We start from the raw sequence: 25,725 nt of genomic DNA on the forward strand, positions 1-25,725 counted from the left end.
GCCCCGTCGCTTGTTGTGTTGTCCTCACGTGGTCGGGGCGGGTCCTGACGTCAGGGCGGGGGAGGGGCTGCGCAGGCGCGGAAAAGGGGGCGGGGGACTCGGCTTGTTGTGTTGCTGCCGGAGAGCCGGAGACGGTCCTTGCTGCGGGGCCGCAGCTCTTCCAGCCTCCTGACAATGTCGTCTCACTTAGTAGAACAGCCGCCGCCGCTGCACAACAACAACAATAACTGTGAGGAAGGCGAACAGTCTCTGCCACCGCCTGCCGGCCTCAACAGTGAGTGCTGGGCCAGCGGACTCGGTAAAGGGGATGGGGGAGGAGGAGCTGCTCGGGTCGCCGCCGCCAGCTCCGCGCGGGGGGGGGGGGGGGGGGGCGGGAGGAGAAGACAGCCCATTGGTCAAGACCGAGGATGTGCGGGTGACTGACAGCTCCCGTCACCGGTCAGGAGTAGTCGCTTCTGTCTTCCTCGAAACCTGGCTCCGCTGCCTCCTGGGGTCGTGGATGGGGAACGGCTTGGGTTCGCGGTTGGGGAGGATAGTTGGGTGGGAAGACGAGGGGGTCGAGTGGATCTTACCTGTGGTGGGCCCCGGAGAGGAGCCAATCGGGGCGTGGAGGGGTGGGCCTTGCGGCGCGGGAGGGAGGGTGGGCGGAGCGGGCAGCGAAGGGGACGTGGGCAGAGATGGGGACGTGCGGCTGGGACGCCGGGGGATGGACGCGGGCAGCGGGCCGAGAGGAGGGGGCGGCCGAGGGCGGGCGGGAGGTCAAGGGTGCTGGGAGCTTCGGCCAGGCCCGGCTGACCCCACCTCTTTGGGTCGGCCTTTCCCCTCGGCTCGGAACGTGAGCCCTCTTGTTGCGTTCTTTTGTTAGCACAGGCTGGCCAGGAAAATTATTTGGTAATTTAGTGGTTACTTGTATCACGTGAGGGTGGGGGTGAGGAGACTATGCTACTTTAAAAAAAAAAAAAGAGATGTTTCAGAGTTGCTCAAGTAATTTTTTTTTTTAAACGATCGTGTTGTGTGTCCTGTAGACCTGATTTTGAACAGCCTCTTGAACCGTCCAAGATTGCACAAATCTCGGCGTCTGGGGCAATGGATTTTCAGAAACGGGATTGAAAACTCATTCGTTTTTAATGTGCTAAAGCGGGCTATTGAAAATCAATGCCAATATCGAATTACGACCAAATACAGTTGCTTTTCCTAACATTCTGGTGCTTAGACATCTTGTTCTGAGGTTTTTCCCTGTTGCCTTTAAAGCTCGCTGAAACACTTGGGAAGGTTCTCGCCTAACCTTCCTGTAATTTACCTTTTGAAAGTGGTAGTTGGGACATTTAGCATATGGCCACATAAAGTCATTTAAAAATCAGTTGGATGCTTAAATGACATTTAAAAGCACTGCAAGATCTTTGATCAGGGAGAAGTGTTCAGCATGGCCCAACAATTATTTTAAAGAAGAGAGTTCCTTTCCTCACAATATTGAGATAGAATTTAAGTATTTTAAAAATGTTTTCAATGCTTATTGTTCTTGCTCCATCTTTTGTTAAGTGATTCCTTAAATGTTGACTTCTCAAAAATTTGAAGTGTCTTATGTTCTGGAATATAAGGTTTATGTATTATTTCCCACAGTAAATTAGGATTAATTTCTTTGTCTTTTAATGTTATTTTCCTCACATATTAATATGCATTTAAAAAGTTTTAATTAAGAATTTTTTTTAAGCATACTCTTTTGAAGCATGTGATTTTAAAATGGGAAGAAACATTAGCAGTAGCTGTCCACTGTTCTTTACTGGTAAAGAAACAGATCTGTTTAGAATGTATAAACAACAAAGTCCTACTGTATAGTACAGGGATCTCTATCCAGTCTCCTGGGATAAACCATATTAGAAATAAAGGTAAAAAAGAGTATATATTTATGTGTGTAACTGAGCCACTTTGCTATACAGCAAAATTTAGCACGTTGTAAGTAAACTATGCTTCCCATTTAAAAAGAGAGAAACAAGTCTAGAGTCAGGTGTGTTGTCCAAGTTCACCACAGGCTAGATCCTAGAGCGAGGTTTTACTTTCACCCGATCGAGTGTTCCTTTCAGGACACTCCTCTTCAGTGGCCCACAGTCCCCTGATCTTGTGTGTTTCTTATTTATTCCCTGTGTTATCCCACCTGATGTACAGAGGTGAGCTGCCTATGGATCTCTTTCTAGTGTACTGTTTCTTGTTTGCACTCCAGTTTTTCTGTGATACAAGTTAGCTGTTTGGTTAGTATATGTCCCTGACATCACAGAAAGCAAAGGAATTTTTCTTTACCTTTGGCCATGTAACAGAAAAATGGGGTTGCACTCCATGTGATGATTTTCCTCCCTGTCCTGACAGACCCCTGAGGTCTTCCATGTCCTTGACCAATCAGGTGCCGATAACATTTGTATTAGCTGTTACAGAAGTGCAAGGATGCTCAGCCTGTGTGTGTAGTATCAAAATGTTGCTTTGGGAAATCTGCTAGATAGAAAGTATTTTGTTGGAGCTAGGGTGAGCTGCTTTGAAATGTTATTGAAAAGCTTTTAGATGGTGCCACATTTCATTATGCTTCTCTTGCCTTTCACTTTTTTTTTAAGCCCAATATACAAATCTGGACTGAACAAAACAAGAAGGTTTATTGATTCCTTCAAGTGATTTTTGGACACTCTGGAAAACAACTTATTCAGGCATCTAATACCACCGAATTTGCTGATAAGTTGAAGTTCTTTGTTGGGCAAAGTTGCACAAGTCTGAAAAACAGGAGATGAACTCATTGTACAGATAATCTGTGGCTTGGGATTTTATCTTTAGTTCAGGGGTCAAAGCAGAGCTTTACTAGCAAATTACTGAAATTTTTGGAATAATGAAACCTTTCTCTGACTTTTTAAAAAAAGTTTATCCGTGTAGAGGGACTGTTTGCTTTCATTACAAATCAGTGGAGCAATATCTGAACTACTTCCAAAGTTAAAAGAATATTTTCCAGTTGCTACTTTTAGTTTAGAGAAAACTATCAAGTTGCTTAAGGATATTTGACATTTATGTCATAAAATTCAGTAGGTAAGATGAGGAAAATTACAGTAGTAATCCAGTTTTTGTTATTGTTTCATGTAGGCAGTACAGGCGGTTTTTGTTTGTTTTTTTTAATCTTTTAAACATCTTCGGCTCTGTTGTACGTGGTTCCCCAGTACTGCAAGAAGGCCTTTAAGGCTATGATACGTGACACTTCAGTGCCTTATAATACATTTTTTTTGTTGTTGTTGTTGTTGTTTTTTTAAAGTAAAATGTCAGTGACTGTTCTCAACTGGATTCCAGCATCAGGTACTTGAAGTAAAAGAAAGGTTTTGAGGAAAGAAAATAAGACATAATGAAATGTGTTACCCTGGATTAGGATGAGTTGCACATGGGATTGAAAAATTGGGGAAAGAATGAGAAAAACTCTTTTTCCTTCTTTCCCCACATTCTCTCACTTTCCCACTTCCCTTCTTACAAGAGGATTGAACTGGTGATTATAAAATTTTAAAGAGTAAACACACCATACAGTCATGAATGTAATCACAATTACTGGACCAGCCTTCGCAGTGAACTGTGTTATTCAATGTAGAGGCATGCATCTCTGAATCCTCTTAGCAGTTCTCACACTTCAACTAGAAAATAGCTCCTGTAGTGTGTATATGTGCTACTTGACGCAACAGAACCATGGTTAGTTTATAAGTAGTCTTTTAACATAATAGAGCCTCCAGTTTTTAATTTTAAAGCTTATTTATTAGGAAGAGAATTCATTGAGGTTTTTCTTTCAACTTTGTAATACTTGGACAGCACAATGCTCATATCTTGTCTTGTTTCCTTTCCAAGGAACCTTAGACCAGGCAGGAATTCTGAGGCTGCAAATCAGGAATGAAGTAGGTGATGAGAAAAAGGGATGTGTAGTTCATCTATTGAGAAAGACAAGTCTGCCTTTTTTCATTTTTACTCGAAAGATAAGGCTATTATGTAAACATTTAATGGGTATGTGTGTCTAACTTGCTCTGCACTGAGTATTTCCATAGATGATATTACTGGAAGAGAATTAAGAGTTAATGGCAATCTTCTTTTTTAAGGCTTTTAATAGATATTGGCAGATTACTTGGCAGAATGTTCACGGAAGTCTTGTTGTAATAACAAAATATTAAGAGACTGTCACTTGGATAATGATTGGCTATTGCCATTTGGATAATGGTTAAAGCATGGTATATGTTTATGATGAGTTGCAATGCAAAAGAATAAGGTAAAGCAACATATATTGACATTGAAAAACATCAAATTGTTAGGTAAGAAACACTAGTTACAGAAAAGTAGGTGCAATACAGTTCCTTTTTTTTTTTTGTAAAAGCAAAACACAAAAAATGAAGTGTTTTCTGGAAGTCTGTATATGAAATTATTTAAAATAGTTTCCTTTAGGAGTAGGAATGGGAGGTTGGGAAGAGGTGTGAATTTGTCCTTCATGTACTGTTTACATTTTCAAGGAATGCATTAATTTTGTAATAAGTGTTTTAAAAGATAATGCATAGCATAGCATTATTTTTATTATTAGCACTTTATTTTCATTATTCCTGTCATCCTCCCAACAACTCTATGAGGTAGATGTGTTTTGTTTTGCTTTCTCACTGTGTGCAGGCAGCCCTTCTGTATTCTTTTAATTTTTTATTTTATGTTTGAGCATAGCTGATTAACAGTGTGGTGATAGGTTCACATGGACAGCAAAGGGACTCATCCATACGTATATATGTATGTATTCTCCTCCAAACATCCCCTCCCATCCAGGCTGCCTCTGTGTGTGTGTGTGTGTGTGTGTGTGTGTGTTTTTAATTGAGGTGTAACTGAGATACAACATTGTATGAGTTGCATGTGTACAAAATAATTTTATTTATTTATTCTGAAGTGACCACTACAGTTAAGTCTAGTTAACATTCATCATCACGGAGTTACAAAAAATTTTGTTTCTTATGGTGAAAACTTTTAAGAACTACTCTCTTTTCATTCAGATACACAATGCAGTTATTAACTATAGTCATCATGCTGTTTATCACATGGTGATAGTACCAGGACTGATGCCAGAGGCTTCTTCTTCCTTTGAGATAATATTCACGCAGTAGAGGTGGTTGCTTCCCAGGTGGCGCTAGTGGTAAATGACCTGTCTGCCAGTGCTGGAGACCTAAGAGATGCAAGATCCCCTGGAGGAGGACATGGCGAACCACTCCAATTTTCCTGCCTGGAGAATCCGGTGGGCAGAGGAACCTGGGGGCCGTGACTGAGTAACTGAGCGCGCACACACATTAATGCAGTTGCGGGGCATTTTCACTAAGCCTTTCTAGGTGTGTCTCCTCCAGTTCCTACACTCTGATTACTTACATACATTTAATGTAGAAAGTGGAATTTACATATGGGTTTGGAAGTCCTTCAAAAAAAAGCAAGGTCTCCAAACCCTGATATTGTTACAACCTTTTTTCTCCCGATCAGCTGCTTCCAGTGAATGTTAATTACATTTTAGGGAAGACTGACTTTCACAGAAATCCTTCTAGAACTCCTGGTTCCTTAGTTCTACTTCTACCAGAGCAACTCTGGCTTTTCGTTTATTTATCACATTGGGCTTCTAAATAAGAACTGGTCCTATTGGTGTAAATTAGGTTTTTTCAGTCCTAGAAAAGAATGGGAGTAGAAAACAATACAGTTTGTTCATCATATACCTTTCTCTGTCACTCTTTTCGGTTAAAATACTTGCTTGTTGTTGTTCAGCTGCTAAGTCATGTTCGACTTCTGCTACCCGTGGACTCTAGCACGCCAGGCTCCTCTATCTGTCCTCCACTATCTCTCTGAGTTTGTCAAATTCATGACTCAGTGATGCCATCCAACCATCTCATCCTCTGCTGCCCCCTTCTCCTTTTGCCTTCAGTCTGTCCACCATCAGGGTCTTTACCGGTGAGTCAGCTCTTGGCCATCAGGTGGCCAAAGTGTTGGAGCTTCAGCATCAGTCCTTCCAGTGAATATTCTGGGTTGATTGCCTTTAGGAAAGAAAATGTTTTGATAGAGCTATAAACTTAAGGATGCTTTTATTTATTTTTTTTTTCTTGAAATGATTGTTAAATAAATACACCGCACACTATTCGAAGTTCTATACACAGTTCCAATGATGAGGCGCACCAAGGTCTGGGAACCAAATCATGTGAGCAAGGGTGAGGGGACTGGGAGGCCCCACCCTGGGGAACCAGTGGCACAGTCTTCAGGCACCTGAGTGGCAGCCCCCCCGCAGCCTCTGGCGTCTAAATCGGGGGCTCATCATGCCATTCCCGCCTCAGGTGTGTTTGTAGCTCCAGCGCCTCCTAGGACAAATCCAAACCCGAGTCCTCACGTGGCCTTGCCTGTTTCCCAGTGGGATCTCTTCCCCCACTCTTTCATCTGTGGCTCTCTGCCCTCTTCTCTGTTCCTCTAACAAGTCGTGTTCTTTCCTGCCCAGCTTTTTGGCATGTCTTCTCCTGCTTGATGTCAACTTTCAGATCTCAGGTCAAGTATCTCTTCCTTAAGAAGCCCCCCGGCAGCCCTTCTCTGGATGGGGTCCCAGTTCTGTGGTGAAACACAAGGTGTCTGGGGCCAGGTTTAAATCTCAGCTCTGTCATTTCTTAGCCAGGTGGCCATGGCAGTTACAACGTAACCAGTCTGTGCCTCAGTTTCCTCAACCGGGATAATACCAGTGTCAACCTCAGGGTTGTTAGAATTACATGTATTAAGTCAGAAAATCTTAATTAGTGGCATGTATATAAATAAGGGTTACATAAATGTTAGCTACTCCTTCTTTTACATTATTGTTGTTGTTTCTGTATCCATTCAAAGCAACTTGCAATCCTATGCAGTTTTTTTTTTTTTTAAACCGAAGGTCAAGTTTAAATTTAATGACTTTCGTATTAACTATACACATACTAGTAAGTACTAAGACTTAAAATCTTCCGGTTCAGTTGTGACTCCAGACAGGATCCAGAGAGGAGTTCTAAAATCTCTTCTCTGGGTTTTTTGGAGACTTTCTTTACCCTCCTGTGTTAGCCTCTTAAGGCACTGTGTCAGCCTTAAAAGGGCACTGGAAAGGGCGTTAAGGATGCTTTTAGTGTATTTCTTACGCACTCCATATGCCCTCCAAGCATAAGCATTTAGTTAAATGACCTTCAATGTTAGATCTTTCTTAGCTTTGCTAGTGGAATTTGTTCATCCATTTTGAGTACTGTCCAGTCTGTGTCCATTTTTGTGTGTGGACAGAAGAAGACCTGGGAGATTTGTCACAATTGTGTTGTTGGACAATACAGTGCCAAAGACGTGGTGGTGATGATGGGATTCTAACAGCCACTGGGACTGCCTTGGAGGGAAAGGAAGGAAAAGGGAACTTCATTTTTATGGAGGAAACACTGTACATTACAAATATCAACTCTTAACTAGTGCGTAGACGAGCATCTCCTGTTTACGAGACACTTTTCCTGTATTTCTCTATTTAGTCCTCACAGCAACGCTGGGAAGAAGGTACTTTGTTATCATCTCTGCTTTACAGATGAGGCAGCAGAAGTCACAGTAAGTGGGAAAGTCAAATTTCCACCCAGGGCTACCTTTTGAGCTTTTCCTTTGTAGACCGGTGATATTGAGTTCATCTAGCCATCACCTCATTTAGGGTGCAGTTTAGGGGTTGAGCCTGTTATTCTGACTTACTGGTAGGAGACTGTTCAGCCACAGAACTCTCTCCTACACTTCTGCTTGGAGTTTACAGGAACGGTTCCACCAACTTGTATGATTACCTTTTCTAAAACAAAATTTGTTGTAAGGAATGGAAATTATGAGAAAAAATGTACCACTCTCTCCTTTTGTTGTGAAGTTGCCTTATTGGCTATTGTTGTCAATTCTTACTAAAATTAAAGGACCTGCTTGTGGTCCGCACTCACGGAGCCCTGTTTTCAAGACGAGCCAAACGCCCAGGGCCCCGCCCCTTTCCCGTGGCCCCGCCCTCTTTCCCTCCGAGGCCGCCGTGTTGCCCATGCGCAGTCCGCCCCCTACCCGGTACTGGCTGGCTTCATGAAAACCCCAGGCGGTGGAACTTGGGGGAGCGAAGAGAGAAAAGCCGTTTGCAAGGTATGTTGAGTGCATAGAGGAAGGAGAAGGAGTGGAAAGAACAAGGTGTAAAAGAAGGGAAGAAGCTGATGTGTGGGACGGGAGGGCTTTTTTTAGAGGTTTTCGCATTCTCACCTGCCAGCTGCGTTGGTTTTTATGCTCCAGACTCACACAGGAATTGACATGTTTACCATCGGCTTCAGTTGCCTCCCCAGGAGCTTCTCAGTAGTTTGTACTAATTAGGGCACAGTTGCTAACTACTAAGATAAACTTTATGAAATTTCTAAGCCAGATGGAGACTAGACAACTAACTAGATAAAGGCAGACTATGGAAAACACATACATATGTAACTAAAATATTAAAGGTAAGTAGCCTATCTGGTAATAGCTATTTATTTTTTGAAAAGCAACTTTAAAGTTCTCCTGCTGTGTTTATTGTAGATAAGTTTTAACCAAAAGAAAACTGGCTGAAAGACACGTTTCTTAAGTTCCTCATTTTAGAGTTCCAACTGCTTCTGCATCGGTGAATTGCACAAGAACCTTCAGGAACAGAGTGGTGTAGATCTTCCGACTTTTATTGCTCCTTGTTTATCTTCTTGAGAATACTTGGGCCTCTGGTTCCAGGCGAGCCCGAATTCTTATCTGAATTCACCATGGCCTCATGGTGCATGCACACTCGAGCCTGCCGCTTGCTGTGGTTGACGGCAGTTATCTGACTTGTCCAACAGGTTCCTGGGTGGAGCTCCCCATGAACAGCAGCAATGGCAACGATAATGGCAATGGGAAGAATGGGGGGCTAGAGCACGTGCCCTCCTCATCCTCCATCCACAATGGGGACATGGAGAAGATTCTTCTGGACGCACAGCATGAATCCGGACAGAGCAGTTCAAGAGGCAGTTCTCATTGCGACAGGTGCGTGAGATCCGTGTTCTGGTGGAGTTCCGGCCACGGGCGGGCTGCCACGTTAATTCCCATTAGGAAAGATAAATTGCTTCTATCCTCATTTGACAGAAATACAGCTCCCGAGTTCTTGGCCGCATGTGTGTAAATCAGACAGCCAGCTGACAAGGACACGAGTTGCCACTTTTTCCTTAGTTTCCTTCTTCAGACTGTATCATTTTCAGATATTTATCAGGCAGTGATACAAAGGTTTACTTAGAGAATTAATCTTTCTCCCGTTTTCCTTTGTCCTTTCACAGGTCTCTTTCTGCCTTGAATGCAGTTAACCTTTGTACGTATCTGTCCTCCCTTATATAGTGTTTGAGGCTTTAAGAGGCAGGGGTCCAGCTTCACTCTTGACAGTCATGGGCTGGCATATAGTAGCCACTCAGTAGATGTCTGAGTTGCAGGAACTACAAGCTGATTCAAGCTATACCAGTATTTGTCTGATGGAAGCACCAACCAGGGTCTGTAAAGATAGTTAATTTTGAAGGCTATTGAATTACCTTAAAGCTCAAAAGTTTTCTCGTTTTCCTGTTTTTGGCTTGGGGAGAGTAGTTCTTCTGATGAAGGACTGCTTGTTTTGAGGGAGTTCAGAATACAGATATATATGAGGAGACTGGAACAGAGTTGTTAGTTTACTTCTCACTACAGCCTTCTCTTTTTTCCAGAGGGACTAGGAATTAAATGACATTAGCAGTATATCAAACAATTCTTAGACTGCTGACAGCTCTAGTATTAGCACTTCCTGGTATTGGATGATCTTCTGGCTAATGAGAGTTCGCTGACACTGGCCATATAGAAAATGCAGATACACGGGAAATAGATTAAGGAGCCATCTCGAAATGTAAACAGTGATTATCTGTAGGGGATGCAATGCTGGCCATCGGTCTTCTTCAGAGTTTTTATACTTTGTAAAAATTGTGCATAGTACATGTTGTTTCTTACCAGAAAAAGTAGAAAAGGAGAATCAAGAGTTAAATCATATTCAAAGTTCCTGTATGACAGTGACCCACTGCCTTTACTGAGGCCACAAAGGACTGGTCTGACCGCCTTGTGGCACGCCCTTCACCCCCAGCACCTCGTCACATCGCTCACATGTCCCTGGGCTTCTGAGGAGCCAGGATGGCTCTTGTCACGAGCAGATGGTGTGCCTCTGAGCAGCTTGCCACCAGGTATAGGAGCTCCAACTGAAGTCTGTTTTTGTGAATCACGTTTATATTATGGTGCATTTATATTGTAGGACTCATTGATGAGCTTCTGAAGTTTTCTACTGGTTATGGGCCTGCTGATAAGGCTTTTCTTTTTTTTTTTTTTTGATTATTTATGTATTTTTTTTTTTTTTTTTTAAATATTATTTTATTAGTTGGAGGCCAATCACTTTACAACATTTCAGTGGGTTTTGTCATACATTGACACGAATCAGCCATTGATAAGGCTTTTCTTATATGTTCAAATATGCAACCCTGGATCATGGGAACTGGCGAGTCCTTTAGCCTGCCGTTCCCTTGGTGCTGTCATTGAGCACAGAAAAGATCCCCTGCCCGCCCTTCTGGTCATCTCGTGTCATTTATGTGTGTGTTTAGTCAAGAAGTCATGTCTGATCTTGTGCGCTCCTGTGGACTGTAGCCCACCAGGCTCCTCTGTTCATGGGATTCTCTAGACAAGAATACTGGAGTCGGTTGCCATCTCCTCCCCCAGGGGATGTTTCTGACCCAGGGATGGGACACATGTCTCCTGCATTGGCAGGTGGGTTCTTTACCTCTGACCACCAGGGGTTGCAGTTATATTTGTGATCTAATACAAATTCATCTTCCTGTGAACATGTTCCAGTTGGGTTTCTAAACATGTTAATTGATGTGTGGCAGGTGCTCTTGGACACTTTTGTGTTCTCACTGACTCATCTTTAGGCTCTGGGTTACCAGTCACCCCTCAGAGGAGGCCTCAGATGCTAGCCCAGTGATGCTTTCTGGGTATCTAACACTTGAACATTTAAAAACATCTTTACAGTTCATGTCACCAAAATTGCCGATGTCTCTATACTTGAAATTGTTGCGAACTGTTTCTTGTAGGCAGAAGTGTTTTAGGAGTGTTGGCTATTAGTTCCAGAGTTAACGTACATGTTCAATTCAGTCCAGTCGCTCAGTCGTGTCTGACTCTTTGTGACCCCATGAACCGCAGCACGCCAGGCCTCCCTGCCCATCACCAACTCCTGGAATCCACCCAAACCCATGTCCATCGAGTCAATGATGCCATCCAACCATCTCATCCTCTGTTGTCCCCTTCTCCTCCTGCCCTCAATCTTTCCCAGCATCAGGGTCTTTTCCAATGAGTCAGCCTTACGTGTATTTTTTTTTTAATTTATTTTAAAATATTTATATATTTATTTTTAAATATTTCTTTATTTATTTGGCTACATCAGGTCACTCCAGGGCACACAGGCTCAGTATTTGTGGCCCTCAGGTTTAGTTGCCCTGCAACTTGGGGGATCTTAGTTCCCGGACCAGGGATCAAACCCACGTCCCCTGCTTTGCAAGTCGAATTCTTAACCACTTGACCACCAGGGAAGTCCCTATGTATATTGTTAATTTAAAAATTATCCCGTAGCTATATGATTGCCACTTGGAGAAGGAAATGGCAACCCACTCCAGTATTCTTGCCTGGGAAATCACATGGACAGAGGAGCCTGGGAAATCCTATAGTCCATAGGGTCACACTGGGTCAGACATGACTTAGCGACTAAAACAAACAAACGTGATTGTCACTGCGATTGTTAGAAAATAACCTCCGTGTGTTTTGCTTTCTGTTCCAGCCTCTTGTCGGAGTTTCTAACCTATACACCAGATTCACCCCGGGAGCTTTTAAAAATACTAGCGCAGAGACCCTGTCCCTAGAGATTTTCATCCTGTTGTCAGATAGGAGAAAATTTTGAAAGCTTCCTAGCTGATCCTAATATGAGCCAGGATAATAATGCACACCAGATTATTCTGAACAGAATAGTGCTGTTGGGCTCAGCCAGTCAGTGAAATGCTGAGCGTTAATCTAAGCAAGCAAGCTTTGGGCTTGCCGTGGTAAGAGGAGTGTAGAGCAGAGCAGTGCTTCTCTGGGGTTCTTGACTGATCGTTTGGCTGCCTTGCCCTCATCATCATGGCTCTGTGAGGCTGGCCCCTCGCCCGATCTATGACTGTGAATTCAGCAGTGTCAGCAGCCTAATGACAGTACACTGAGGATAAGAGGCCCTCGTTCTGCTGGGTTCCTGTGCTATAGCCTGAGATTTCTACTCCAGTTCAAGACAGACATTTTCTAAATATGTTAATATGGTGGTTTAATATAGAACCAGCTTTTCCCTTTTCCTACCCTCATTGTAGAATCTCTTATGTCAGTTGTGGGACTTTCCTGGTACTTAGATGGTAAAGAATCTGCCCGCAATGCGAGAGACCTGGATTCGATCCCTGGGTTGGGAAGATCCTCTGAAGAAGGGAATGGCTCCCCACTCTACTCTAGTATTCTTGCATGGAGAATGCCACGGACCGAGGAGCCTGGTGGGCTAGAGTCCTCAGGGTCACAAACAGTCGGACACAACTGAGCGACTAATACTTTTCACTTCACTTATGTCAGTTATAATAGTCAAAGACTCCTAGACCTAATATCGGACACATTTCTGGGGATCTCACTTTCTAGTCAGGCTCACCAGCATCTCTGTGTATTACCATCTACACATGCTCTTGGCAGCTCTGACAGTCATTATCAATTCCTTTGAGCAAGTTAAGCCTGCAGCATCCTTCACGCCCACTTGAGTTTAAATGTGGGGAGGTGGGTTGTGAGTGAAAGATGCAGTGACTCGCTGTGGTTACACAAGGACTCATCGATGCCACTCAGAACAGCAAGTACCACGTTGTGTTCATCTGTTGTGTCCAGTACAACTCATGATCATGTAACTTTGTCTAAAAGTTTGTAATTCTTGGAATACGTCTTGTAGTTGCGAAAGGTTATCACTTGTTATAAGCTTTTGTAATTCACTCTGCAATATCTCAGAGTTAATATTTCTAAAAATCAGTAAAGTAGTGGTTCTCAGACTTCTTGGTCTCAGTACTCGTTTACACCCGTGAAACTGTGAGGGACCCCAAAGGGCTTTTATTTATGTGGGTTGTATGTTTTGATATTTACTGTAGTAGAAAGTAAAACTGAGAGCATTAAAAAAGTATGTGTTCATTCAGTCAATGATAACAAACCTGCCAAACAACAAACATTACCGTAAGTAACTTTTTTAAACAGAAAGTAACTGTTTTCCATAACCCGGAAATTTGTAAGAATAGTGGCATTGTTTTATATTTATGTACATCTCTTTAATATCTGACTTAATAGAAAACAGCTGGATTCTCACGTGTTGTTGCATTCTCTCTGTCATGATGTTATGTATAATGCAGCCTTTGGAAAATTGCACTGGCCTCTCATGAGCTAATGAGCATGAAACAGGCACATAAATTCTAATGGTGTTGTAAAAACAGTTTTAACCTTACAGACCTTCTGAAAGAGTCTTTAAGAGCTGCTTTCACACTTTGAGAACTACTGGTGAATTATTTAATGATGAGAGAGCGTTGAGAAAAAGAAGCCCAAACTGGAGTTTCTGAATTTGAAGATCCTTTTACCGTTATTGGGAAAAAGAGTAAAAATAAGAAAATGTGACAGGCTTCTGTCTTTGGGTGATATTTCCATTGCATATTTATCATTGCAAAGGAATTTAGCACCAGTGAAAAATTCTAGATCACTTGGACAGTAAGAGTGCTCAGTTTTAATTTTTATTACACAGCATTATGGTATACTTTCTGATTTGCTGCTTTTTCAAAGCCATACGACTGTAACCTTTAATTTTCTAATATCCAATAGAGGCTGATTTATTTGACAAATTGAAAGAAAACTAACAGCTCAATGTCTTTTTCCTCCAGCCCTTCCCCACAAGAAGATGGGCAGATCATGTTTGATGTGGAAATGCACACGAGCAAGGACCATAGCTCTCAGGTGTGTATGTGTGTGTTTAATTTTGTGGTTTACAGTAATTAGGAATATGCAAATCCCTAAATAAGTCTGGTTTGCTAAAATACAGTAAAGAATATGAAGACTTTAAAAAATAGTTTGAAGCCGTTTTAACTTACTGAGGCTCTCATGTTGAAATTTACTTAATGCCTATGGTCATGAATGTGCTCCTTTACAACCTAGAATTTGGGATCCTGTCACCTAAAAGAACTGGGAAATTCTTTTGTCTGTATCATTCCAGTATTCCAGGCTAGTGTCTCAGGTTTATAAATATTTGAAAACTGAGACTGACGACTTATTTAAGGTCACAGAATAAATGAAAGTTGTTGTAGAACCAGGTGTGAAGCTTTTTTTGCACCTAGAATCAAGTCAGTGACTTTTGCAATGATTTTCAGCAGCAAGAGGTAAAACTCTCCTAAATTAAACACACCAAGTTCCTTAAGGTAGAGAAGTTAAATATTGCTTCACTAGGAGTTGACACTGTTGTAAATATAGATGAATATAGTATTGAAAGCTTACAAAGGTTTTTATTATAAACCTTTGATAAATAAGTAATGGATGTTAATGATGTAGAATGTTCATAACCAGCCCTTGACTTTATTGACATGTCAGATCACCTCCCAGTGTCAGAGTGCAAATTCCTGAGAACGGGAAGCATTGTTTTTTCCCTCCCATGCTCAGGTACCTGAAGAATGTGTGTTGAGTGAGTGTTTCAGTGAATGCTAACAAAAGCCGTTTTGTGGGGTTCTCTCTGCAGTGTCCTGGCTCCCTTTGCGCTGGAGATATTTTGCATGTTACCTGGGATCCACCCAGTGTTCTTTCTGTTTGAGAAGCTGCACACTTTCTCCCATGTTGACTGCGCTTCATTTGTGCTGTTTTCTAAAACCTCGAAAACCTAGGGGACTGACTACTAACGATTTTACAATGAGCTTTATGTTGCAGAGAAGCTTGTAGCCCCAAGGCACTCATGCAGGGAGCTGGCTGCCTGTGATTGTGGAATTGCTCGCCTCTGTCCATCAGTTTTGTTGTGTGCAGTTAGCTGTAGCTAACAAGGAGAAGACTATATGAAGCTTCCTTGGGGGATGGGGGGGGGGGGTGAAAAAGTGTACTAAGGAATCCCAGGATGGAGAAGTGAAATTAACTGTTTGCTTCAGTCTTTCCCTGAGTTAGCTGTCTCCATCCATATAGCCTTTTATACAGACAAGTCGAAAGTCCAGAGTTAGTGGTTCCCTAAAAACATTTTGAGGAACATTTGCTCGCTGGGAGGCTCCATAAGGTAGTTCTGAAGTCAGATATCTGGGAAATACACTGCAGTTCCCAGGTTCACTCACCTTCCCTCTCCAGTGGTACCAGGGCACGAGAAACACATTAAAGGCTCTGGAAATTCCTGCAGTGAAGAAGTCTGTTGATTTCCACCAAGTGCAGGCGTTCCTTGGTATTCTCAGGGGACTGGTCCCAGGACCACCACCACTACCCCCGACACCCCAGTCCACGAATGATCAAGTCCCTCATGTAAACTGGCAGTGCAGTCAGCTTCCATAGTCGAGGATGTGTGACCCACCCATACTGAGAGCTGACTGCTTCCCAAACTTATCTGACCTTAGACCTCCCTCCCCCTCCACACATACCTTTTCCCCCTAATAATCTACCTGGTAACTAACAACCACAGATAAGAACAGTCCTGGCTCATGGGGTGGCAGGTGTACAATTAGGCTCACCTGAGAATTGTATTTTAAGTGGAATTCTAGAGCTGACTACATCCATCCTAGAATTCGAAAGCAATTTGTGAAATTCAGGAGAGAAAAGAGTTTGGTCTCTTGTCAGATTGTGATAGGATCGCTAGTGTGATCCCTATTCAGAAACAAATACCTAAAAGAACACTGGTTATCATCAAGTACTGCATAAGTGATGCTAACAATCAGATCAGTCTATTTAAGCCAGGTTATGTTTTTCAAAAAGCAGTCTAACTTCTATAGAAAAACATTATATCCTTCAGAGTAGGACTCTTAGTAAGGGAGAAATCAATAGGTGTAATTCACTTACACTTTGAAAAAACTTTTTATATTGCTTGTTTTTAATTGAAGAAGAGATCATTTAATTATTTTAGTGTTTAGAAGGATGAATTTTTTTCATAAATGGGAAGGAAGCTTAGGGTTAGGAAACAGTTAAAAACAGTTAACAAAGGCCTGTTACTTGCTCTTACTGAATATTTTTATATTGTCCACATGAAGAATATATGACGTTTTTAGCCTTTTTAGGAAGACAAAGGGAAGGTGCTCATTTATTAGAATTTTTAAAAAATTTTAATTGGAGGCTAATTACTTTACAATATTGTGGTGGTTTTTGCCATACATTCACATGAATCAGCCGTGGGTATACATATGTTCCCCATCCTGACCCTCCCTCCCGCCTCCCTCCCCATCCCATCCCTCAGGGTCATCCCAGTGCACCAGCCCTGAGCACCCTGCCTCATGCATCGAACCTGGACTGGCGATCTGTTTCACATATGATAATATACATGTGTCAATGCTGTTCTCTCAAATCATCCCACCCTCGCCTTCTCCCACAGAGTCCAAAAGTTTGTTCTTTATATCTGTGTCTCTTTCGCTGTCTTGCATATAGGGTCATCATTACCGTCTTTCTAAATTCCATATATATGCGTTAATATACTGTATTGGTGTTTTTCTTTCTGACCTACTTCACTCTGTATAATAGGCTCCAGTTTCATCCACCTCATTAGAACTGATTCAAATGCATTCTTTTTAATGGCTGAGTAATATTCTATTGTATATATGTACCACAGCTTCCTTATCCATTCGTCAGCTGATAGACATCTCGGTTGCTTCCATGTCCCGGCTATTATAAACAGTGCTGCGATGAACATTGGGGTGCACGTGTCTCTTTCAATTCTGGTTCCTCGGTGTGTATGCCCAGGAGTGGGATTGCTGGGTCATATGGCAGTTCTATTTCCAATTTTTAAAGTTATCTCCACATTCATTTATTAGAATATTTTTTAAAGTTTTTCCCACATTATTTTCAGTTCAGTGAAAGAGGTGACAGTATCCCCATGAATAAACTGGAAAAACAAAGCTTTGTCTTAATTAAGTTACTTACCTAAGATCCCCAAGGAAGTAAGTGATAGGCCAGGGCTGAAACCCCGGCTGTCTGGGCCTGTGGCCCCTGTTGTACTAAAGTAAGTTGATGAATGGGATCGATTTCAGGAGCGCTCAAAAGGTTGTGAGAATGAACCGAGACGTGTCAGGCAAGTCATTCCTGGTACAGGGAAGCCTAGGGTGTGACGTGTTTAGGAGAAAGATTGTTCAAACTGGGCTTTTAGGATGATGGTCCTCACGAATTTCACGCTTGTAGCAGAAAATAGGCCACAGATTGTCTCTCAGAGGCAATTCTCAATGTGTTTCTGGGACCAAAGAGGCCAGCATGGGTTGGAAGATAATACACGCTGAAAATGCCTTCCTTTTCTCTCCTGTAAAACTGTGGTTTATCTGTACATGGTATGGAATTTAATATCCATGTTTAGAGGCCTCAGAGAGCTTGGGGTGGGCCAGAGAAGGAAAATGTAAGCGTTTAGAAAGTAAGGGACTTCGACATGATGACGCACTGAAATGATCAGAGTCTTCTATCATGATAGATGTAGATGTGGGGCGAGGGGTATTGATTTGGATAAAGGCATGACTCTCAACTCTCACTTCATTAGATGAAGCACATTTTTACAGTATTAAAATTCTAAGAATCAGAAGGCAATTTAAAGCCTAAAACTGGTAAATTTAAGGTTAATAAAAGTAAGCAAAGGGTAGTGAGTGAGGAAAGGTTACAGCCCTTATTCTTAAGGTCAGCATTCTAAACTAACAGGGTTTGTTTGTTTGTTTGTTTTTCCCTAAATCATAGTCTGAAGATCATCATCTCTAAAAATTACCATAAAATCTTATTATATTTTCATTATTTTGGAAAGTATGAAATACTACCTTATTCACAAATTTAAATCTAAATCTTTGAGTGGTTTTAGAAGTGTTGATTGAGACCAAGGTTAGAAACTGAAGTGACCCAAGTGTGTTGAATGAGATACTGTGTGACAGGCTGATCTCTAAGTAAATTGTAGCGGTTGATCACTTTTGATTTAGTGTTTTCAGTTTTACTCCAGAGAGCCAACTCATGGTTCCCAGTCATCTGAAAACCCAGTGGGAACAAGCTTAATCCTAAAGGCTACATCGTGTCATTCTGTGGAATTTGTCAAGCCCAGCGGAACTAAGCCTGACAGTACCAGAGTAGCAAAAATCCACAGGGATTTGATTTCAGTTTGACAGCAACCGGAGCCATCTGTACCTAGAGATTCTCTGAAGTTACCTTCCTGGGGCAGCTGTTTCATAGAGAATTTTCATAACTACCTACTGAAAAGAATGAAAGTTTGGGTCAGAAAGTTAACTCTGCCCAAACAAAAGAACATCAAAATAATTCTTAGCTTTGAGATCCTTTGGTTTCGGGTCACTTGAGACCCTTTGGTTTCGGGTCATAGCTTCATATTCCTGAAAACTGAATAAACAAATCTGTGTCATTTTTCAGAAATTGTTCATCCCTGTGGGTTCTGTTGAAAGAGAAGCTATTGGAAATTTTGATTGTTCTTAGGCCGAAAGTTTAGGTTCTCATTAGCAAGAAAAAGATTTGATATGAAAGCTGTCAAATTCTTACTCAGTATTAAATAATTACTTTTTAAAACTTTTGGCTTATGTAGTCTGTTGTTCTGTTGTTCAGTTGTTCAGTCATGTCCGACTCTTTGCGACCCCATGGGCTGTAGCCTGCCAGGCCCCCGTCCATGGAGTTTTCCAGGCCAGGATACTGGAGCAGGTTTCCGTTTCCTTCTCCAGGGGATCTTCCCGACCCAGGGATTGAACCAGCGTCTCCTGTGCCCCCTCATTGGCAGGCGGATTCTTTACCAGTAGTGCCACCAGTTTTGAATAAACTTTGGGAAATATTTGGATAGCAGTTTCTCTAAAAACTATAATCTCCTTCCAGGGAATAAAACCTAATCCCTAAGAGTGGGGGCTCTAGAGACAGTTTGCCTGGGTTTGGATATAGCCCTGCTACTTACTACTCATATAGTCTTAGGTGGTTATTTATGTCTCAGTTTCCTCATATGGAAAGTGGAATAGTAATAGTTCCTTTTTTTTAATACGGTTGTTTTAAGTAGAGGTTAGTACATGGAAAGTGCTTAGATCGATACTTATCTCTTGGTAAGTGCTTAATAAATACTATTTATTTTAAATTATTTGTTAATAATTATTTAAATTATTTGTTTCTGCAGCACCTCTCCCAGTTTTTTTCTTTTCTATTTGTTAGCATATACTTTTTGATATGTTCCTTTTAGTTTTAAATTATGAACATTTTTGAATGCATACAAAAGGAATTAGAGCCTATTATGATTGCCGTCCATACACGTATGACTCACATTCAACAATTATCAATGCTTTCCACACTTCAGTTAACATTATGTCCTAATGTACACTTTTTTCAGATTCATATTCTTAAATTGAGATATAATTCAAGTTTCAGGTTCATTTTATGTTTATATAACCACAGTGAAACTCACTCAAAGTTTTTTGATTTTTTTTTAAGATATTAAATACTCTGATCTTAGATTATTTTATCAGCCTTTTTAGAAACATGGCATGTTGCTTACATAAAGTTACTGATGCCCAAGTTTATGATTCTTGTATATTTTCTGTCCATATTTGTTTTCTGTAGTAGGAAGGCTCTATCTTCCTTTTCTCCTTTTTAAAGTGTGCGTTCTCCTCTACAGTCAGAAGAAGAAGTTGCAGAAGGAGAAAAAGAAGTGGATGCTCTGAAGAAAAGCGTAGACTGGGTGTCCGACTGGTCCAGTAGACCTGAAAACATTCCACCCAAGTAAGTCGGTCCATGTCCCTTTTCAGTGGATGCAGTGAAGGGGTGTGGGCACGCTAGCACCTGAGATGCATTTATCCCCTCTGCGTTTCTTCCCCCAGGGAGTTCCACTTCAGGCACCCTAAACGTTCCGTCTCCTTAAGCATGAGGAAAAGTGGAGCCATGAAGAAAGGGGGCATCTTCTCCGCAGAGTTTCTTAAGGTGTTCATTCCATCTCTCTTCCTCTCCCATGTTTTGGCTTTGGGGCTAGGGTAAGTACTGGTCAGTGGCTGAAGTTTTTTCCATTCGTTTTCTGCACAGATTTTGTTTTCAGGATGTAAGGAATACATGTGAAAGCAGTGTGTGTTGTTTTCCTTTTCATATGTTAGCACAAGTGGAGTGAACTTAAAAGAATGAGTTGATAGACTATTGATACACACGTTCCCCCCACCCTTCCCCACTCTCTGAAAGTAGAGCGTTTCTAGGAAACCTTCCGTAAGCTGAAATGGTATAAGGTGAAGCAGCGGTCACCTGAGGACACGTCTTGCTAGCGGGTGCAAGATGCCTTGAGATAAAGCACAGATGCTCACAGACTCGGTTCAAATCTCTGGAGGCTGGGTGCTGAGATGCTGAGTGTGGTCCCTAGGAAGGAGCTTGACAGGGCAATTCTCACTATGTGGGGTGCCCTGTCTCCCTAACAGTTCTCTTCAAAACCAGTCCTGAGTGGTATTTTCACTTTTTGCATTTTTTTTTTTTTAATGTAAGTGAAACTCCTCTTCAGATTTCCTTCAGTGAACAAAAACAGGTACTAATGTAGGTCTAACTTACGTAGTGAAGTGGCGGAAACCAAACTTTCAAAAAGCGGGGTACACCTGTCCCAACAGGGGTTTGTAATAATAGAGTTTTTTCCCCTCATTTGAAAGCAAGTTGTTTCTATGATTTAATCCCCTAAATGATCATTTTTTTTAAGTGAACTCTTCTGTATTTGATTTTTCTTTTTGGGTTTTGTTGTGGTTGTCTATAAATTACTCAGGATCAGTTGAGTTTGAAAGTAGATGAACCTTGAGTGTGTAAAGCTGGGGTGGGTGTGAATGTTTCTTTTTCCTAGGTGGGAAAGCACACTTTTCTTGAATAGTCCTTGAGTGAAACTGGAAAATTGGTTGATACTGTTAGTACGATTCTTTTCTTCTTACAGTCTTTTTTTTTTTAATCCTTCTAAAACTGACCGCACATTTACCTGTAATTTGTTCATTTTTCGGGCATGTCTTTTAAATTCTTTGTTCTTTTTGTTCTTGTTTTTAATTTGAACAATTGAGGAAATATATTTTTTTAAATACTGGGTTGGCCAGAAAGTTTGTTCTTAACATAACATCTTGTGAACAAAACCCAAACAGAACTTTCTGGCCAACCCTGTATTTTAGGAGTTAGGCACTTGCTTTTACTTACATTCAGGATGTATCCGGCCTTCTCTTTGAGCCTGCCCAGTGGGTCATTTTCTGTGTAGAATGCACAGAAGATACACATCTTTTAACTTGCCTATAAGGAGCTCAGCCTGTGGGAGAGATGTTCACAGTCGTGAACTTGGAAACACACCTGACTGTCTCACACACCTCTTCTGTCTTTCTGGGTGCCTGCTTCCATGAGGGTGAGGACAGCCCCAGCACGCAGCAGGACAGGGAATGTGTGAAAGTTGTGTGTGGTTAGTGTGGGGACAGGCTCAGAGCTCAGGCTCCCCGCTCCCACCTGCACCCCAGGGTTGACTGCACAGCAGTTCATTTGCCCTCAGGAGGTTGGCTGGCTTTTGTACCTTGAATTATCTTGCTTTTATGAATCTTTGGACTGTTTCTTTTGCTGGTGTAACTATTGATATAATCAGATGGAGAAAAAAAGGATTTTGAAAAGTATTATTGGGGGACACCCCTGGGGGTCCAGTGTGTAGAACTCTAAGCTTCCAATGCAGGGACCCGGGTTTGGTCCCCAGTTGGGAAACTAGATAACCCACATGCATGCCACCGCTAAAAAGTTAGCATGCTGCAAGGAAGATCCCACGAGCTGCAACTGAGACCCAGCACAGTTAAAATAAATGTAGAAAAAATGACGGTTTCATTACACTGGGGTGTGGGCTGGTTCTATTTTTCCTTCCCTTCCCTTCTGCTTCAGTTCTATAAGGGTAAAACCCCTGCTTGCTGTGGGAAGGTGATATAAGGCCCTTAAGAGTTAAGCTGGTATACTGCGGGGTAAGGGAGGGCTGAACTGAATGGGGAGAGTAGCTGGGAAACAGACATTACCATATGTAAAGCCAGCAGCCAGTGGGAATTTGTTGTATGATGTAGGGAGCTCAAACCCGGGGCCTAGATGGGGTGGGAGTGGGAGGGGGAGGTTCAAGAAGCAGGGAGCATGTGTTACCAATGGCTGATTCATGTTGATGTATGACAGAAACCACCACAACATTGTAAAGTAATTAACCTGCAATTAGAAGTAAATAAATTTAAAGAGAAGAAAAGAATCATGAAACAATATTTTTAAAAAAGAATTAAACTGTTAGAACATTTTAAAGCACGGGAAGCTTTGTAATTAGGTATATTGCTGTATTTTTTAGCGTAAATATCGGTAGAATTTTTTGTGCACCACAGCAGACCACCTCAGAGGAGGCTGGCTCTGCTTGTCTCTTCAGAAGCATCTGTCCTCCCGGATCAGAGGCATCTCTTCAGAAGCATCAAGCCTCCCTGGCTTGACTGTGTCTAATCACTGCCCTGTGCTGTCCAGTCCTGCCCCACGAGTAAACACAACCACATAAAACCAGTTTAGCTGGCTGGTGACTGGCTTCAGGTAAGTCAGTAATGATTTCAGAGTGTCAGGGAACCGTGCACGTAGACCTCCAGAGAGCCCTTTTTTGCAAACGGATGAAGACGTTCCCTTGAACAGTTCAGGCCGTGGCCAGGTCGGTACAGAGCTGTTGAAACAGATGAAACACGCACACTCTGTTTCCCTTTCAGCATCTACATTGGAAAACGACTGAGCACGCCTTCTGCCAGCACCTACTAAGGGAAGAGAAGAGTCCCCGGGCCAGCGTGTGATTTGTGAAGTGGTGTCTTGTCACAGTAGTTTATTTGAACTTGAGACCATTGTAAGCATGACCCAACCTCCACCCTCTTTTTACATATCCAAGTTCCAGTAACTCTCAAATCCAGTATTTTATTCCAACTCTGTTGAGGCATTTTACTAATAACCTCATTCCCTTTTTGGCCTGTAAAACACTTTAGAATTTCCTAATAAGAGTTTACTGTCGTTTAGAAATTTGCAAGGGCTTCTTTTCCGCAAACGCCACCAGCAGATTGTAATTTTGTCAAGAATGCCATTGTCTTCTCTCAGTACCACCAGGTCTAGGCCTGCACCATTCATGGTATAAATCTTCCTCTTGCGAGATAACCCCACCTGTCTCTTCACATGAGACCAGGTTGCAAATGATATGAAAACTTTGTTGTTTTGTTTTTCAAGACAAAGGCAAGCCTCCCTAAGCTTGAATTTATAGTTATGAAAAAAGAAAACAAAAACAAATAAAACAGACAAAATACAACACAAGGGAAAAAAATATCCTGGGCAATAAAAAGTTATTTTAAACCAGCTCTGGAGCCACTCTTTGTCTAAGCCTCTTAATGGCGCCTTTTTAATTTGTTGGAGGCAGGCTATGTAAGTGATAGGTATAAAGTACAAGAACTAGAATACATTAGCAGATTTTAATACTAGTAGGTTATAATGCTGTCTTTTCTATAGTGTAGAATCTTTATTTCTGGTAAGGAATGTCTCAGGCCTAGAAATCTATGAAATTGCTTTGGGGGTTTGTGCGTGTGTGTGTGTGGTATTTTTATGTTTATTAGCTGCATGTGAATTTTTCACGACTTGGAATTTTCTTTCCTTTTTAATTTTTTCCTCAGAGGCTTTGGAATGAGTTCCAATTTGTGGTATAAATACAGGCTTCTTGTTTTAGGAAGCATCACTTACACTCTGAAGCCTTTCAGCTCTGAAGACAGTTGTCTCAGAGTTATTTCAAGCTCTTGGGAAACTTGGAAAACCAGACCTGGGTTGTGGGAACAGTTGACAGAGCTCTGAAGAGAAGCCATTGGTTTTCTCCTGCTCACTCCCTTTCTCGTGTGTACAGCACAGCCTGCCTGACCGATCCCTGTGAGTCCACAGGCGCCGGCCACTTCCTCCTCCCGTAGCCATCTTTCCAGTTCCGTTCGAGCTCCGCAAGTCCCAGAACACTCAACAGCTTCCTCTCATGATACACTTCTGTGTTCGTTTCTCAGATGTGAAGCTTTAGGACCAAATTGTTAGAAAGCATCAGTTACCATTTACTTCAAGGAGGTTTATTGACTCTCTGAACACACAGCATGACTCTGAAGGGATGCTGTTATATGTGTCATATATAAATAATTACTGTTTGTAGTATAGACATTGAATATTTAGAGAACCATAGGGAAACCAGGTTGACTTGAACAAAAGCACTCTGAACCATCAGGTTTGCTAGTTTGCAGAAACTGTCTTCTCTCTCACATCAAGTTTTGTAAAGTTGATGTGTTATAGTGGAAAATAATGTATAGCTTAAACAAAAAAAAAATTAGTTTCTGATCTCTTTATTCAAGAATACATCTGGATATCTTTAAGGAAGACGGTGTATCCAGGTAGTCTTCTGAACTCTTTGGCGTTTTCTTTCTAGTTTTTGTTGTCTGAACAGTCTTGGCTGTCTGTTTATTAGCCCTTGTTTCTGTGTCTTATTCACAAATCTGATAACACCTGATTTGCCTTCTATAACCTATTTATTTCAAGTCTTCATTTTTCTTTGGGAAGAAAGTACATCTGCTGGCTTGTTGGACTTTGAAAAGCCTTGAATAAAATTGGAAAGGCCGGTAAACTTAAGCGAACTAAAGAGCTAAACTGTTCTGATACACAGTTTATATTACATTGAGTATCATGGGAGGGAAAAGTAAAATTAGAGGAAAGCAAGTTTATACAGACAACACAGGACTTTCTCTTGAAATTCAATAGTAATCCTATCAGGAGTGAGATTGAGTACATTTGTGGGGTTTTTTTGTTTTGTTTGTTTTCCAACATTGAAAATAAATGTAGTTCTACCCCTTTTCTTCAAATAGCTGTGAAATTTTGGACTATTACTTAGAACATGAATACGCGATCACAGTAGAACTTAATCATAAGATGAAATCATGCAGTATTTATCAATAATCTTAACGTGTGGGATAAATGTTTATGCTCCTCCCCAGATTTGTTTTGATTGGAGCCAGATTGTGTGATTGGAAAGGAGAATTGGACAATGAACAGTTGACATGTTTTAAGATCGTTTAAAAAGCTTTATGCCTGTTCACAATTTGGGGACAAAAAGGCAGGCTTCCTTTTCCTATGTTTGATGAAAACTGGCGTGAGATATTTGTAAATATAATCAAGAGCAAAACTGCACAAACTTGCACATTGACGAGTGCAGCAAGTTATTCTGATTGCAGTAAAAACATTGACTCTTCTAAACAATGAAAACTGAAGATTTAGCCAGTCAGATGAATCTTCAAGTGAACCAGTTGTTGAAATTATTGGACTTAACTGAGCCAAAGTGATTATGCATTCCTCATCTATTTAGTTAGCACTTTGTATCATTATATACAGTTTACAATCCATGTATAACTTGTAGCAACAAACATTTTGTGCTATTAAAGCTATCACAAAACTCTT

The 25,725-nt window shown here is 41.5% G+C and overlaps 1 protein-coding gene and 1 non-coding gene across 4 annotated transcripts; one reads left to right on the forward strand and one right to left on the reverse strand.

Annotated features, from left to right (window-relative positions):
- Positions 1–82: 82 nt before the first annotated feature.
- On the forward strand, positions 83–25,725 carry BNIP3L (BCL2 interacting protein 3 like). Of its 3 annotated transcripts, none has more exons than XM_065946644.1 (6): positions 83–298; positions 8,850–9,033; positions 14,007–14,079; positions 19,907–20,010; positions 20,109–20,258; positions 22,983–25,725. In XM_065946644.1, the coding sequence occupies exons 1-6, from the start codon at positions 175–177 to the stop codon at positions 23,029–23,031; spliced, it is 684 nt and encodes a 227-aa protein (XP_065802716.1). In that variant the 5' UTR covers positions 83–174; the 3' UTR covers positions 23,032–25,725. The 3 variants fall into 3 exon arrangements, with proteins under 3 accessions (XP_065802716.1, XP_065802717.1, XP_065802718.1); XM_065946645.1 differs by having other exon boundaries at positions 83–274; XM_065946646.1 differs by lacking the exon at positions 83–298 and adding an exon at positions 8,081–8,142.
- LOC136143928 (small nucleolar RNA SNORA26) lies at positions 6,988–7,109 on the reverse strand. Its single transcript, XR_010658430.1, has one exon. It is a non-coding gene; the product is annotated as a small nucleolar RNA SNORA26 (small nucleolar RNA).

The sequence above is a fragment of the Muntiacus reevesi genome, chromosome 10 (genome assembly GCF_963930625.1).
Source record: "Muntiacus reevesi chromosome 10, mMunRee1.1, whole genome shotgun sequence".
Taxonomy (NCBI): Eukaryota; Metazoa; Chordata; class Mammalia; order Artiodactyla; family Cervidae; genus Muntiacus; species Muntiacus reevesi.

Coding starts and splice junctions, on each gene's coding strand:
- BNIP3L (XM_065946644.1), top strand. CDS start 175: ATGTCGTCTCACTTAGTAGAACAGCCGCCGCCGCTGCACAACAACAAC. Junction 14,080..19,906: donor GCAAGGACCATAGCTCTCAG/GTGTGTATGTGT, acceptor TCTCCTCTACAG/TCAGAAGAAGAAGTTGCAGA. Junction 20,011..20,108: donor CCTGAAAACATTCCACCCAA/GTAAGTCGGTCC, acceptor TTCTTCCCCCAG/GGAGTTCCACTTCAGGCACC.